Below are 17927 nucleotides of genomic sequence, written 5' to 3' on the forward strand. Positions count from 1 at the left end.
ATCCAGCATGCTGCTTGAGATGCTTGTGTAAACCATGCTATGAAGGAGTAATCCAGCACGCTGCTTGAGATGCTTGTGTAAACCATGCTATGAAGGAGTAATCCAGCATGCTGCTTGAGATGCTTGTGTAAACCATGCTATGAAGGAGTAATCCAGCACGCTGCTTAAGATTTCTGTTTAAGCGGTGTAATAAGGAGTAATCCAGCTTGTTGCTGGAGATGCTTGTGTAAACCATGCTATGAAGGAGTAATCCAGCACGCTGCTTGAGATGCTTGTGTAAACCATGCTATGAGGGAGTAATCCAGCATGCTGCTTGAGATGCTTGTGTAAACCATGCTATGAAGGAGTAATCCAGCACGCTGCTTGAGATGCTTGTGTAAACCATGCTATGAGGGAGTAATCCAGCACGCTGCTTGAGATGCTTGTGTAAACCATGCTATGAAGGAGTAATCCAGCATGCTGCTTGAGATGCTTGTGTAAACCATGCTATGAAGGAGTAATCCAGCACGCTGCTTGAGATGCTTGTGTAAACCATGCTATGAGGGAGTAATCCAGCACGCTGCTTGAGATGCTCGTTACAACCACACCATGAAGGAGTAATCCAGCATGCTGCTTGAGATGCTTGTGTAAACCATGCTATGAAGGAGTAATCCAGCACGCTGCTTAAGATTTCTGTTTAAGCAGTGTAATAAGGAGTAATCCAGCACGCTGCTTGAGATGCTTGTGTAAACCATGCTATGAAGGAGTAATCCAGCATGCTGCTTGAGATGCTTGTGTAAACCATGCTATGAAGGAGTAATCCAGCACGCTGCTTGAGATGCTTGTGTAAACCATGCTATGAAGGAGTAATCCAGCACGCTGCTTAAGATTTCTGTTTAAGCGGTGTAATAAGGAGTAATCCAGCTTGTTGCTGGAGATGCTTGTGTAAACCATGCTATGAAGGAGTAATCCAGCACGCTGCTTAAGATTTCTGTTTAAGCGGTGTAATAAGGAGTAATCCAGCTTGTTGCTGGAGATGCTTGTGTAAACCATGCTATGAAGGAGTAATCCAGCACGCTGCTTGAGATGCTTGTGTAAACCATGCTATGAAGGAGTAATCCAGCACGCTGCTTAAGATTTCTGTTTAAGCGGTGTAATAAGGAGTAATCCAGCTTGTTGCTGGAGATGCTTGTGTAAACCATGCTATGAAGGAGTAATCCAGCACGCTGCTTAAGATTTCTGTTTAAGCGGTGTAATAAGGAGTAATCCAGCTTGTTGCTGGAGATGCTTGTGTAAACCATGCTATGAAGGAGTAATCCAGCATGCTGCTTGAGATGCTTGTGTAAACCATGCTATGAAGGAGTAATCCAGCATGCTGCTTGAGATGCTTGTGTAAACCATGCTATGAAGGAGTAATCCAGCACGCTGCTTAAGATTTCTGTTTAAGCGGTGTAATAAGGAGTAATCCAGCTTGTTGCTGGAGATGCTTGTGTAAACCATGCTATGAAGGAGTAATCCAGCACGCTGCTTAAAATTTCTGTTTAAGCGGTGTAATAAGGAGTAATCCAGCTTGTTGCTGGAGATGCTTGTGTAAACCATGCTATGAAGGAGTAATCCAGCATGCTGCTTGAGATGCTTGTGTAAACCATGCTATGAAGGAGTAATCCAGCATGCTGCTTGAGATGCTTGTGTAAACCATGCTATGAAGGAGTAATCCAGCACGCTGCTTAAGATTTCTGTTTAAGCAGTGTAATAAGGAGTAATCCAGCTTGTTGCTTGAGATGCTTGTGTAAACCATGCTATGAAGGAGTAATCCAGCACGCTGCTTAAGATTTCTGTTTAAGCAGTGTAATAAGGAGTAATCCAGCTTGTTGCTGGAGATGCTTGTGTAAACCATGCTATGAAGGAGTAATCCAGCATGCTGCTTGAGATGCTTGTGTAAACCATGCTATGAAGGAGTAATCCAGCATGCTGCTTGAGATGCTTGTGTAAACCATGCTATGAAGGAGTAATCCAGCACGCTGCTTAAGATTTCTGTTTAAGCGGTGTAATAAGGAGTAATCCAGCTTGTTGCTGGAGATGCTTGTGTAAACCATGCTATGAAGGAGTAATCCAGCACGCTGCTTAAGATTTCTGTTTAAGCGGTGTAATAAGGAGTAATCCAGCTTGTTGCTGGAGATGCTTGTGTAAACCATGCTATGAAGGAGTAATCCAGCATGCTGCTTGAGATGCTTGTGTAAACCATGCTATGAAGGAGTAATCCAGCATGCTGCTTGAGATGCTTGTGTAAACCATGCTATGAAGGAGTAATCCAGCATGCTGCTTGAGATGCTTGTGTAAACCATGCTATGAAGGAGTAATCCAGCATGCTGCTTGAGATGCTTGTGTAAACCATGCTATGAAGGAGTAATCCAGCATGCTGCTTGAGATGCTTGTGTAAACCATGCTATGAAGGAGTAATCCAGCTTGTTGCTTGAGATGCTTGTGTAAACCATGCTATGAAGGAGTAATCCAGCACGCTGCTTAAGATTTCTGTTTAAGCAGTGTAATAAGGAGTAATCCAGCTTGTTGCTGGAGATGCTTGTGTAAACCATGCTATGAAGGAGTAATCCAGCATGCTGCTTGAGATGCTTGTGTAAACCATGCTATGAAGGAGTAATCCAGCATGCTGCTTGAGATGCTTGTGTAAACCATGCTATGAAGGAGTAATCCAGCACGCTGCTTAAGATTTCTGTTTAAGCGGTGTAATAAGGAGTAATCCAGCTTGTTGCTGGAGATGCTTGTGTAAACCATGCTATGAAGGAGTAATCCAGCACGCTGCTTAAGATTTCTGTTTAAGCGGTGTAATAAGGAGTAATCCAGCTTGTTGCTGGAGATGCTTGTGTAAACCATGCTATGAAGGAGTAATCCAGCATGCTGCTTGAGATGCTTGTGTAAACCATGCTATGAAGGAGTAATCCAGCATGCTGCTTGAGATGCTTGTGTAAACCATGCTATGAAGGAGTAATCCAGCATGCTGCTTGAGATGCTTGTGTAAACCATGCTATGAAGGAGTAATCCAGCATGCTGCTTGAGATGCTTGTGTAAACCATGCTATGAGGGAGTAATCCAGCACGCTGCTTGAGATGCTTGTGTAAACCATGCTATGAAGGAGTAATCCAGCATGCTGCTTGAGATGCTTGTGTAAACCATGCTATGAAGGAGTAATCCAGCACGCTGCTTAAGATTTCGGTTTAAGCAGTGTAATAAGGAGTAATCCAGCTTGTTGCTGGAGATGCTTGTGTAAACCATGCTATGAAGGAGTAATCCAGCACGCTGCTTGAGATGCTTGTGTAAACCATGCTATGAAGGAGTAATCCAGCACGCTGCTTAAGATTTCTGTTTAAGCAGTGTAATAAGGAGTAATCCAGCTTGTTGCTGGAGATGCTTGTGTAAACCATGCTATGAAGGAGTAATCCAGCATGCTGCTTGAGATGCTTGTGTAAACCATGCTATGAAGGAGTAATCCAGCATGCTGCTTGAGATGCTTGTGTAAACCATGCTATGAAGGAGTAATCCAGCACGCTGCTTAAGATTTCTGTTTAAGCAGTGTAATAAGGAGTAATCCAGCTTGTTGCTGGAGATGCTTGTGTAAACCATGCTATGAAGGAGTAATCCAGCATGCTGCTTGAGATGCTTGTGTAAACCATGCTATGAAGGAGTAATCCAGCATGCTGCTTGAGATGCTTGTGTAAACCATGTATGAAGGAGTAATCCAGCATGCTGCTTGAGATGCTTGTGTAAACCACGCTATGAAGGAGTAATCCAGCACGCTGCTTGAGATGCTTGTGTAAACCACGCTATGAAGGAGTAAGCCAGCATGCTGCTTAAGATGCTTGTGTAAACCATGCTATGAGGGAGTAATCCAGCACGCTGCTTGAGATGCTTGTGTAAACCATGCTATGAAGGAGTAATCCAGCACGCTGCTTGAGATGCTTGTGTAAACCACGCTATGAAGGAGTAAGCCAGCATGCTGCTTAAGATGCTTGTGTAAACCATGCTATGAGGGAGTAATCCAGCACGCTGCTTGAGATGCTTGTGTAAACCATGCTATGAAGGAGTAATCCAGCACGCTGCTTGAGATGCTTGTGTAAACCACGCTATGAAGGAGTAAGCCAGCATGCTGCTTAAGATGCTTGTGTAAACCATGCTATGAGGGAGTAATCCAGCACGCTGCTTGAGATGCTTGTGTAAACCACGCTATGAAGGAGTAAGCCAGCATGCTGCTTAAGATGCTTGTGTAAACCATGCTATGAGGGAGTAATCCAGCACGCTGCTTAAGATTTCTGTTTAAGCGGTGTAATAAGGAGTAATCCAGCTTGTTGCTTGAGATGCTTGTGTCATGCTGCTTGAGGTGTTTGTTACAGTCATCTTTTGAAGAGCAACCTAGCATGCTGCTTGAGGTAAATGCGGTAGTGAACAAGCAAAAATCACAAAGGAAGAACTGGGTGATTACATGAGCAGCAAAGTAAAGCGCAGCTTTGAAAACGAATCCTACCTTTACTCGCAAAGGATCCACTTGTTTCATCTCGCATTTTCTAGACGGCAGGGATAGTCTGATTAAATAAATAATACACAGAGACAAAAGAAGCACACCAGCAAACCTGCAAAGACCAAAAAGATTCATTATTATTATTGTCATAAAAATTGCAAGATTAACATGAGCTTATATATGGACTTTAAATTAAGTTCATTCCTGTTGCCGCTCTAACCCACTTATCGCACTCTGGATACCCAAGCGGTTTTCTATGTTTAAAAGTACCCTAAATTGGCCGCAATACAAATGTACTCATAAAAAAATACATCAAAGAAATAGTGGCTGCAGCAGCAAATATGAAAGCCTATTCAGGTTTAACGGTACTGTATTGATATTATAAACGTGTCCTTTCGTTTCATGCAGGATATTGAAGGAAGGTATGCCCTCCGCTTTCAATTAAGGCAAACATGCCTGATGTAGGGGTCTTGATCGAGTAACACTGACACAAAGTAAGCAGTGCTATTGGTCTTCTTCCATTTCTATGCTTCTACCCACCTAACCACGCTGGTTACTCACCAGTGCAGATGACTGCGTTAAGTGACAGCAGCACAGGCAGGCAACGCCCATTGGGCTCAAAGGGCTTCAGCGCCGCGCCCCCCTCCCCTCACCTCCCTATCGTGTGTGGCAGCCGGGGCTGAGACAGCTTCCGGGGCGCGCACACCGCCGCACCAGAGTACTTTCCAGTTCTTTAACCCCTTCCATGCTGATGACGGCCCCCGGCCATCATGCATCAGGGTGGGCGTGTGCTGATGAAGGCTGGGGCCTTCATGAACCCGCCCACTGTTTAAAAGTGCCGCACAGGCGCAGAATCGCGGCCGCGCCCAAGTGGTTAAAAGACCATCTGCTTGTTATTGAGGGTTAGTTGTTTTTCACTACTTCTTAGAGCCCCTGAATCTCCACTCTGCCAATTGCTGGAAGAATTAGCCCACCCCCCGCAATTTTTTCTCAGCCTCAGCCCCCCCACTGAAATTTGACTCTAGCTGCGCCTCTGCAGCAGCATGTACCTATTCGTCCAAAATGAACTTGCCCTACTGATTTTTTAAATACATCAGATGTGCTGGTGCATTAATAGTCGCCGCATTTTATTTAAGCTACAACAAAAGAAGAACACTTTGCAACAACGCTGAAGTAAAATATACTCAATATTTTCAAAAGAAAAAAGGAATCCTAAAAGCGAATTAAATATATTTGAAGATCAAGTGTGCAAACTAATTACGAAAAAAAACAAAAAAAAAACGGAGCCCGGGCCCAAACAAGATTCCATTTGCTTTATACAAAGATAATCCCATTCTTTGGCCAGAATATTTCACAAGATTATTTAAGAAAGCAGTTCAATCGTCATCAATACCGTAATCATGGAGATGTTCATTAAGATCACCAATATACAAAAGTGGCGACTCTGCACTTATGGACTGATCGCATTACAAGACACAGATGCCAAACTGTTCGCAGGAGTCCTACTGGCAGAACTATCTAAATGGGCAAGCAGAGAAATCCACCAAACCAATCAGGTTTTATGCAAGGGCTGGGAACAGCTACAAACATACTAGTACTTTCAACAGTAATAGACAAATGCATAGCAAGGAACCAACCATTATTTCTTTGTTTTGTGGACTTTAAATCCACCTTCGATTGTGTGCACCCGCAAACACTCTGGGAAAAGTTGAAGAAACAAGCAATTCAATTATTATACTCCAACGCCTGGGTTAGAGTCCGAATAGGTGATGGCTCATTCCTATCAAGAAAAATTGGAACCTCCTGGGGCCCAAAACAAGGGTGCGTTCTTGCTCCATGCCTATTTAACTTGTTTTTATCAGATCTAACACTAGCCATGGCCGATGTTAATGCTTACCCTCCCAAATCAGCAGGAAGGCACATATCAAATGAATTATATGCAGATTACGTCATTCTATTAAGCCAAACAAAGATAGGGTTACAAAGCCCGATAAACAGTATATCAAAATATTCCTTTGCAAATGGCATGATAATAAACTACACCAAGACCAAAGTAATGGAAGTTAACAAGAAGATATTGACAAAGTACAAACATATATGGTATCTTCAAAATTAGGTACCTGGGAGTACTTTTCAATAAGGGATCATTTCAAACACATAAGATAGACCTGCAAAGGAGACGTAATTTCTTATTGACTGATTTCGATCCTTGCAGACGTTTCTTGGGGGACCTAGTAATCTCCGACTTTTAAAAGTAGTACAAGCAAAATGACTGCCAAGCATAACATATGGTAGTGAAGCGCTGTGCGGAAAGGACTCTAACTGTAAACAATGCTCTCACTAAAACCCTCCAAGTTACTTTTCCAGCTTCCAAATAACGCATCGCCCGCCCAAATTAGGTTAGAATTTGGGCTACCTAACCAGCTTATTGCTATGAAATGCCAATTTATAAAGGTGTGGAAAAGAATAAAAACAGACACCACGAACCTTTGTGCCAACTGTTATGGCAAGAAATACAAACAAATCAAAACACAATTTTGGAGGTACTTACAAGCTGTATTAGGCCAGTACCCAGCATGCGCTGTTTGGGATAAACCTATAACATCTGAATCTTTTAAAAAGAACATTAATAAAATACCTAAACAACTATCGATGCAGAAAGACAAAGAATCCCTTGCAAAAAGATTGCATGCATGGATAATTATGAACGAGTATAAAATGGCTGAGCTATAAACCATTTTAGAAACAAAACTAAAAAATATTTTTTAATGCACGATTTGGCCTTTTCACACAATGCCATGGCTGCGTACAACAGAATCGATGTCATGTCGGTTATGCAAAAAAGGAGACGAAAATATTATCCATTTACTCTGTATATGCCCAGAGTTGGAGGAAGAAAGAAGAGCGATACTCAAGAGATACTTTAACACTCGTGGAATTCGGTCTTGTAGACAAGCACTTATAAAAGGTCTTAAATCAACAGATATAGTTTTGAACTTGGCTTTTGTCAAATTTATATTAATGGCAAAAAGGAAATTGGACTCCGGTGATGAGATGTCAGCAACCCTGCAGTGAAACTCACATAATTAGGGTATAAATGGGACATGTATAAAAGCGAAATTGTACAATAATTTTTGCACTTTTTCAGCTTCCCGTAAAAGGGAAGTTAGAGTTTGTAATTAGAATTTTATCAGAGATATATGATGTCTTGCTTACTTTTTAAACATGGAATCCCAAATCCAAATAATGAATAACACGCTTTTATGTTTAAATGTACATTTCTAATATGGACCGGTTTTGTTTTTGAAAGTATATATTTTCTGATTTTAAATCAAACAATTAAAATTAATTGAATACTCAAGAGAGAAGTCGTCTTGGGTGCGCTGTGGCTGTATTCAGTGTGACTGGTGCAATTTAGGAGTGTTTCAACACTGATTTTGAAGTGCAGTACTCTGCTGATGTGGAGCTCACAGTCAGTGCATTACTGTGGGAACCAAACCATTATGATTGGGACACATAAAAAATGGGCTACACACAAACTATTGTGGGAGGTGCATTAATTCACTTACCAAGCGCTTTTCAAACTGGGACCAGTATGTTACCAACACTGCCTTGCAGTCACTGCACTAACCCACTGAGCTTAGAATCGCTAGCCTGGACATTCACCAATCTCTGCATTAGGTATATTTACCCTTTGTTTTCTGACTGGGTTTGAATCTATGATTTGCATTTCGTCATAAACCCTCAATGATTTGAATCTGTAAAGTGTGCATTACACAATGAACTCTGTGATAGGCACATTCCATGTGTTGTCTAGCATTTTAACCTACAATCTGACAACACCAACACCCTCCACACAACACTTACACTCCACTACACTTATTACCAAACAAGTCTAAGACACACACAGCTCTACTTCACCCCCTCTTACACAAAACATACACTCTAATCACAAATACATCACCACCCCTTCACCTTAAACTTTTACTCACAAACAATACTATACTAACAAATCCATCTCATAAAACAAATCTCCTTTCACTACTCCATTTACCGAATACCAACACTAAGGACACACCAGCTACAAGCCGACCAAATACTGCCAACTCCTCTACAAAATTAAGTCACATTATCTCCAAAGCACATTCTCTAAACGGTCTACTAATACATGCTCGATCACTATCTAAGAACAAACATCACATTCACGACCTTCTCACTGACGCAAAACCAGACACACTAATCATAACTGAATCATGGTTGGGAGATGATATGGCTCCAGTCCTGCATGAAGCTGTTCCTCTAGGCTATCAATCAATCACTAAAAATCATATATGCAAAAAAGGAGATTGCCTAGCTGTTGTATCAGGCATACATTACATATCACTAAAGTTGACGACATCTCCATAAAAGATTGTGAGGTCCTTTTCACCAGATGCAATCCTACACCGTCTTCCTTCTGTAACTTCCTGCTTCTTTACAGACCTCTACCTACCTAGGCAACATTCCCAGACGCACTTCTAGACACAGTTTCAAACCTAATTCCACTACAATCCAACCTATGCATTCTGGGTGACCTCAACATTTGGACTGACAAACCAAATATGCCCCTTCCGAAAACAACAATCCTTGGCCAAGTAGCACTGAATCAGCATCAGACCGTCCACAGACCAACACTCATCGCTGGACACATCCCAGATGTCATTTTTGCTAATAAAGAACAAGTTACCTTTCAAACTCAGACCACCATTTGCTTGCCTTCCAACATAAAACAACACTAAGCGACACAGCTAAAACCACCTTACGTACATCTATCTATCGGCCGTGGAATAAACTCAATTTGGAACACTTAGAAACACAATTAACATCCAGTACAGGTCTAGAAATAATAAATTCTGTTCAAAAATTATATTACTGGCTACAGGAAGCTTCTGATAGCCTGAAACTAAACACCACACAACAGAAGAAAAGAAAGCAAGCACCTCGGAGAAATACAGAGATAAAAGAAATAAAACAAATTTGAAAGCTGCAACGTGCCAGGCTCAAAACAAACGGCAACCAAGACAAACTTTGCCTGTAGAAAATTAACAGATTGTAAAAGTCAGCTATCAAAAAAACGAACAAAAAATACTATTCCGACAGAATTCAAAATGCTAAATGTGCAAATAAAGAATTCTATAAAATTCTCAATAAATTTCGTATACCAAGTTGTCTAGAAGCAGCTCATCCCGTTACTCAAGAGTTCACAGACAAACTGGCAAATAATTACACGGACAAAGCAGACACATTGGACTCATATTTAAAACAGAGACAAAGCATGAGCACTAACCCGTTTACAAAGCTACAATCCAAGAATACTCTAACCCAGCCTCTCCGTTCCTTCCAACACATTTGACACAATGAATTCATGGGACTGGTCAACACAAGCAGGCCTGCCGGCAGCCCTTCTGGCCGGTGTCCAGCGCAAACCTTCAAGACAATTCTTCTAACAACCTCTGCTGCCACTCCAGTAAGGAGAATCATCAACTTAAATACAGGAATATTTCCAGAAGAACTCAGTCATCTATACACCCATTACTGAAGAAAACAAACTTGGACCTGCTAAACCCTGACAACTAAGGACCGATTTGAAATGGACCTTTTCTGGGCAAACTGATAGAAAGAGCAGCTTCCTCCCATATGTCACAATTCATTGAAGAGAATGCCACACTCTCAGACTTCCAAATGGGATTCCGTTTAGGAAGAGGCACAGAATCTGCCCTCCTTGCCATCTGGAATGACCCGCTACTTCTCTTGGGCCACTCTGCTACCTTTGACACGGTTGACCATGGCACTGCTACAAAGACTCTACATAGCCCGCACAGAGGCTAATATAACATTTGCGTGAATTTACATCTTAAAACTTGGGGGATCTTTAAAAGTGTGTTTTAACTTTCATTGTCCCCATAGAATGGAGCGCATCCTATCTTCGCAACAGAACTAATGTCATCCATACCCCACCTTTCTCATTCAAACCGTACTTCACAAAGGCTGGGGTACCTCCTCAAGGGTCTATTATCTCGTTCACGCTTTTCAACATCTACATGAAGTCATTAATCTTCATCACTGATCAATCAATTACACCTCATGTGCTTTAACTATGCAGATAAAATTATTATGTGTGGGGGTGCACACCTGTGCTTTGTACTTTAAAACCCAAAATTATATATTATGTGGTGCAACAACTAACTAGAGCTGTCAACTCTAGCGGTTAATGGATCCACTGTATTACAAGCAACGTGGCCTGACTTAGTTGTGCACACTACCCTTGGTGTACTAACACCTGTGTTTAAACCAACAAATCTCTTAACAGTTTATCTTGGTATTTATTTGTGTTATGTCACACAATTTTTTACTTTGTTCATAACTTCATCAAACGACAACCATCATCATACATATCATATTTTTGCACACACAGTGCATAACTACGTTCCTTCTATATACAATATTTGTACACATATTTCAACAAAAATGATATGCTGTAATCTTTACAAATCCATTGCTTGTTCAAATGGCGGTGCCCAATGCATTTCGGAACTGTCAGAAGTTCCTTCTTCAGGGGCTAGTCTGAAAATAAAGCATTATGTGAGTAATTAACTCAGACCACGGTAGGCTCAAAAATTATATATATATATATATATATATATATATATATATATATATATATATATATATATATAAAGCATCAGCATATATTCATCCCAATGTCCATGTGAAGTATGTTATCATGCAAAACCCAATGTGCTTATGGTGTATGTGTTAATTGCCCTACCTTCTATTCAATGAATCAGACTTCAGCAACCAGTATGCCTGAGTCTCTGACTGAAATAAACAAAGTATGCCAGCGTGTGAAGAATGCAACGTCTCACCACTGCTAAGTATCAAAACCACAACTAAGACACAAAGAACACCGTGATCTTTATCACCTAGCCGCTCACCTCAGGCAATGTGAACCAATTCACCTTGATCTGAAAATCAAAAAGGACAACCTGTATTAACACGCTATCTCTGTTGCAACACTCCTATGTCTCACGAGTGTGGAGTGGACAACGAGTTACATTGCCACTTACCTTAAGCTCTCATTCGTTTTGAAATGCTACGAAAAAATAAAATGAAAGAAACCTTAGTGGATCCTTCTCCAAGAAACGTATATTTTAAGAGTGAGAAATAAACGTCCAGTAACAAAGAGGAAACTGCTCGTACCTTAAAAAAACGCTCCGATAAATGTCTCGCTGCACCAAGTTTGTTCGATGTGTACCGCGGTGGTTACACGGATCCATATCATTGACCACGGATATAGACAACGGACTGCAGTGGGAGAGAACAGTGGTTCTCCTCACTGCCGGCAGCCGCCATCTTAAAACGGATCTCGCATCGAGTACACTAAAGGAAAAAAACCTTTGTGTGAAACTGTTATAAGGTAAGGTCAACCTGAATGCGACAAGCTGTTCACAATCGCAGATATCCAATAAAGTGGGTTAAAAAAAAGACGAACTACATCCATGTTCATCCCCAATGTTTAAAAAAGATGAAGGACATATACACTCGAAATTGGTCGACCGCATCGGCCATAAGAAGCAATAACTAAGGCAGTTTCCTAAAGAAATTTGTTGCGGACTGCTAAACAACTGATCTTATGTCAATTACATGGATATGAATATACTCACTGTGAAGGAATAATGTGTACTATGAAAAACTGAAGAGTATATGTATGTATAACGAATACCTGTAGCCATATATGTAGTCTCTTAACAAGGGACCAATGTTCTGTGTGCTATAAACAAATATAAATACTATACTTGGAATGAAAAGAATGATATACTTGGAATAAAAAAAATGATATACTTGGAATGAAAAAAATGAAGAATGGTTTAGAAATAAACACATCGATGAAAACACATGTCTTCACCCGATGGTTTACAACAATGTTTCATTTGCTTAATTCACATAAAACATGATGAAACTGGCACACTAATAAAACTAAACATGATGTGTTGCCCAGTGTGCCTCTCGTTCTGATATCAATGTTTCTTAATCAAACGGTTGTCTGGGATTTATGCATTAATGGTGGTCCTGTCTGCAGATGAGTGGTAGAGCTAAATATCATATGCATTAGAGTGTGTGGAGTACATGGAATTAATGTACTAATTTGTTAAATAAAACAGGACATATCCAACCTATCATTTAATCCTTTAGGGATAATGGTGTCCAGTGTTTTTATCCAGTATACTTCTCGCTGGAGTAATTTCTTGTGGTTATCTACTCCTTGTTTCAATTGTACTTGCTCGATGACTTGAAATCTGATGTGTGAAATTAAATGATTCTCCGCTGTCCAGTGTGCTGCTAATGCCGAAGTAGTATTTTTTGTTCGAATGCGACTCTTATGCTCAGTTAATCGTCTTTTGATTTTATGCTCGGTTTTCCCAACATATACTTTGCCACATGGGAACTTGATGCAGTAAATTACGTTCTGTGAATTGCAATTCGTTGTGTGCCGCAAAGATATGTCACTGCCTGTAGTGGGATGCCTCCGTTTATTTCCAAGAATTACACTATTGCAATGAGTGCAATTATGGCATTTTGATGTTCCTTTACATTGTTTGTCCAGATCTGGTTTCGTAATTGTTAAGATCTCACGGAGATTTCTGCTTCTAGTGTAAGCATGAATTGGTGGGTCTTTGTAAATGCCATTAAATTCGGATTCATTGGCCAGTAGTTCCCATCGAGTGTTAATTATCTTTTTAATTGCTAATGATGCCGTGGTGTATCTGGAGACAAAGACTATTTATTTTTTTATTTTGGGATATTTCTGCGCAAACAGATCTTGGCGATCTATCCTTGATGCTCTAATAGCACATTCCTGTATAATGTCGTTGGAATATCCCCTTTGTCTGTACTTTTCCTGATATTCCTCAGTTTTTGCGAGACAAATTTGTGGGTCAGAACAGATCCTTTTAATCCTTATAAATTGAGAGTAAGGAAGATTCTTTATTAAACTCAGGTGAAAACTGGAGAATTCAAGTGCATTATTTCGATCTGTACTCTTGGTGTGTATTTGGGTATGCAATCCTGTCCCGTCCGTTGTCTTAGTGATATTAACATCCAAGTATTCTATTGTCTTGTTGATCTTGTGAGTAAATTGGATTCTTGGATCAAATGTATTAAGTTGATGAAGCATTGTCTTTAGTGTGTCACTGTTGTCCGTCCAAATAAGAAAGATGTCATCTATGAGCGACTATACAGCCTTATTTTTGACCAACATGTGGTGTTGCTAATCAGATACTGTTGTTCAAATTGAGCCATAAAGATGTTTGCATACGCCGGTGCCCCCGAAAAGCCCATGGACGTTCCGGGGAGCTGGGCATAGTAGTTCTCATCCCACTTGAAATAACTGTTCTGTAGGCAAAATTTCAACAGTTGTAGTAATAGTACTTTATCTGTATCAAGACCTCCCATTTGTAATAATGCCCATTCGGCAGCTTCCAGTCCTGCAGCATGCGGTATGGAGGTGTAAAGTGCTACTACATCTACCGTGCACATCAACCAAGATTCTTGCATTTCCTCTTGTGTGTTCTCCAGTTTCAATAGAAAATCCGTGGTATCTTTAATGTATGAAGTCCATTGTTGGGCAAACTTCTGTAGGTAATGATCTAAAAATCTGCCAATGGGATCAAAAATGGACCCACATCCCAAGCCGATAGGTCTGAAGGCGGGGTCGGTCAGGCTTTTATGAATCTTAGGAATCATGTATAACCGCGGCCTGCGCGGATTGGATGTAGTAAGGCACTGTCTTGTGGTGTCATCAATCCATCCGTGGTCCACTGCATTTTGTAATAGCTGTCCCAATATGCCTTGGAGCTCTGTAGTTGGATCATTATCTAATGGTAGATATGTATCTGTTTCCGAGACGTGTATAGTGACATTCTGATTGTAATAGGAAGTATCCATAAGGACAATTGCTCCTCCCTTGTCTGCTGGCATTAATGTTATCTCCGCATTGTTGGCTATTGATTGTAGAGTTATTCTGTCATGTTTAGTTAGGTTGTATTGTTTCACCTTTTTCAAGTCTAAAGCCTTAATATCTTTTTTAACCATGATTTCGAATGTATCCAACATTTTGTGAGATACTAGTGCCTGGAATGTGCTTTTCGGTTTAAACTTGACTAATGCCTGAGCCTGATTGCTCTGTTCGATGTTAACCACATTGGTGAAAAAATGCTGTAGACGTAATGATCTCATGAATCTGTATATTTGTACTTCCAGCTCCATGTTGTTGGGAGTGCTGGTCGGAACAAATGATAATCCTTTGTTAAGTACTTTAGTTTGTTGTCTAGTAAGTTCTTTAGATGAGATATGATTATTAGGCCACATTCTTCCCGCTACGAAGTGATCTGCCTGTTTTTTCCTCGCATTGTTGGACTTGTCCTCCTGCGTGCCCTTTCGTGATTGGAGGTAACCCTTCGTCCGGGCCTGGGACAAAAAAAGCCACCGTGGGGGCGGCTCGTACCTGTTCTACTGGCTCAACTGTGCCAGTTTGTACGCCTGATGTTCCCGGTTGAACTGGTGTTCTGGTGGTAGATGTATCTTTGTCAGTCACCAAGCTCTCCTCAGAAGAATGAGTGGTGGTCAAATCTCCTGCGTGCGTAAATGTCTGCCCAAGTATAAACTTCACTGAGTTTATAGTCTATCGTGTCTTGTTTGTATTTTCGCAATTTGCCCTCCTGTAACTCTTTGCTGTATTTCTCCAATTTTTGATTCAATCCCTCCAAATTAATCTGCCAGGTATTTTGTTCCATTCTTAGTTCTAAATCTCCCTTTAGTACTTGGATCTCCTCCTCAAGCTCCCGTATGGTTTTTGCTTAACTATGCAGATGACACGCAAATACTCCTTCAACTGCAATGCCCCAAAAACATTGGAAACTCACCAATTTTCAGTTGTCTCAGAGCCGTGGATCAATGGATGACGTAGAGCCATTTCAAATTGAATGCTTCCAAAACTAAAATACTCATGTGTAGCGATTGGAAACATGACCCACTCGCTACATGGCCTTATGATCTGGGAACACAGTCTAAAATATCGAAGGAAGGAAGTAAGAAACCTCGGAATGACCATGGACTCCAAGCTATCGATGAATGCCCAAGTGGACAAACTAGCAAGATTAAGCTTCGTTATTATAAAAACTCTGCGACAAATCTTCCCCCATTTGGGATTTCCACCCAAGGTCCAGGCTACCATCGCCCTTGATTTGTCCAAGCTCGATTACGTCAATAGCCCCTACCACGGATCACCTTTAACAACCATGAAAAGACTACAATGGATTCAGAATTCAGCTGCCAGACTACTCTTACATATAATCCCGCAAGGCCATCTCTCTTGCCTTGAAAGCCCTGCATTGGTTACCGGTTGCCAGAAGACCGACGTTCAAGCTGCTTGTATCCCCCACAAAGCGATACATGGAACGGGACCTCTACATCAGAAATAAAATCACCAAAGACATTCAACAAAGGATCCTTCGCTCTAGAGTGGCACCTCGCCTCAAAATCCCAAGATAAAACCAAAAAAACAATGGGGAGCACATCATTCTCCGTTCAAGCAGTCAAACTAAGGAAATCTTTACCCCCAACATAAGATCGACAGATAACCACCTTATCTTCAGAAAACTAGTCAAGAATTGGCTCTTCCCCACATAACCACCATACGCAAACAAAGAATGATACAGCATATCTCTCTGTACATAAGCATTTATTTCTACTATAAATATGTACCTATATATGTGTATTGCTTTGTATACACGCATAGGATTTATGTTTGAAAACAATTATTATATATATTCATTAGTTCTGCTTAAGAAATGTAAATATTACTGATAGTTACATTATTCTATGTTTTTAATATATATATATATATATATATTACCTACTGGCGGTCGCCAGTAGGTAGTTATAGTTAGGATCGTTTTCCATAGGAAATCCGCAACATTCTATTGGGAATAACTTTGGCGCCGAATGAGGGATCTGCCTGTAATTTTCCTTAACTTTGCCTCGCTGCGCTCCGCTCCTTCCCTGAAAGTTTCGGGGGGATCCGTAAAGCGGGGGCCGAGATAAAAGGGGGGTCCCAAAACGTGTTTTCCCCATGTTAATTTCCATAGGGCGGTTGGACTCACTTTTAGCCCTTTTAGCTGAATGGATTTCCACCAAACTTGGCAAAATTGTAGGGACTGGTAACCGATGTGCCTTTGCTATGTCTCAAGATATATGCTCCAGTGGTTTTTACGAAAATTAACTTTGAAAAAATATATATTGGGCTACATGGTGGAGAAGTGTGGCTCACTGGTTAGAGGAGGCAGACCTGGAAGCAGAGGTCAGCCCGGGACCAGGGTTCAATTCCCGGCTCGGCGGGGTCTTGAGTCCTAAAATGTCCATGGACTCGACAATTCTCGCTCCGGTGCCTACTCGATTCACAGGTTCACACTCTGCGACTCTGGGCAATAGCTTGCTTAATCTCCACAACGGCCCCTCGCGGTGGGATGCCTGGCTTTCACCTTGCAGATACCCTGCCGGGGTTATCTCACAGGGGAATACCAGGACGGGTTCCCTAAGCAAGCGCTTAGAGACCGCTTGGCGATTTGCGCTATATAAATTCCTGTACATTGGGCTATATATATGTTAGAGCCCAAATGTAGCCCAAAGATGGCCACCAGAGACCAAAAAAAACAAATGTAGCCCAAATATCAGCCAGATGTAGCCCAACTATAGATATTTCATTAAAAAAATTCTGATATGCAGTCTCCCAAGATGGCCACCAGAGACAAAAGAGCCCAAATGTAGCCCAAATATCAGCCAGATGTAGCCCAACTATAGCCCTATGACAGAATGTCCCAGTGTTCTAAAGAACAACTAGAACGCTAACAGTCTTACTTATGACAAAAGTATGGCACACCTGAAGTCATCTTGATTGGAATAAAGTGGTAACACTTAATACATTTAATTTGAAAAGGAACAAAATGAGGGGTTTCATTTTGCCATAGAAATTATATATATATATATATATATATATATATATATATATATATATATATATATATATATATATATATATATATATATATATATATACATACATATATACACATACATATATACACACACACACTGAAAAAAACATAGGTTTCACACCAGTTATAGTTAGGAATTAGCATTTAAAAATCCTATTAAATTCACTGAAAAAACCATAGGTTTCACACCAGTTATAGTTAGGTGGAAATTTTACTCGCATAAAACCATTGAAATTCCCACGTTATAGTTAGTTGGACTCACTATAACTTGCGCGTGCAATGCACTGCTGATGACGTCACATATTACATCACTCATGACATGGTCA

The 17927-nt window shown here is 40.8% G+C and overlaps 1 protein-coding gene across 3 annotated transcripts in view; it reads right to left on the minus strand.

Moving 5' to 3' along the window:
• Window positions 1-17927, minus strand: part of ST3GAL5 (ST3 beta-galactoside alpha-2,3-sialyltransferase 5) — a 442038-nt gene that overhangs the window by 144927 nt on the left and 279184 nt on the right. For all 3 annotated transcript variants that reach the window (XM_078678657.1, XM_078678658.1, XM_078678656.1), the window contains one exon: window positions 4517-4622. In XM_078678657.1, coding sequence (XP_078534783.1) covers window positions 4517-4622 — 106 coding nt within the window. The remainder of the gene's footprint in view (window positions 1-4516; window positions 4623-17927) is intronic.

The sequence above is a fragment of the Lissotriton helveticus genome, chromosome 2_2 (genome assembly GCF_964261635.1).
Source record: "Lissotriton helveticus chromosome 2_2, aLisHel1.1, whole genome shotgun sequence".
Lineage (NCBI taxonomy): Eukaryota > Metazoa > Chordata > Amphibia > Caudata > Salamandridae > Lissotriton > Lissotriton helveticus.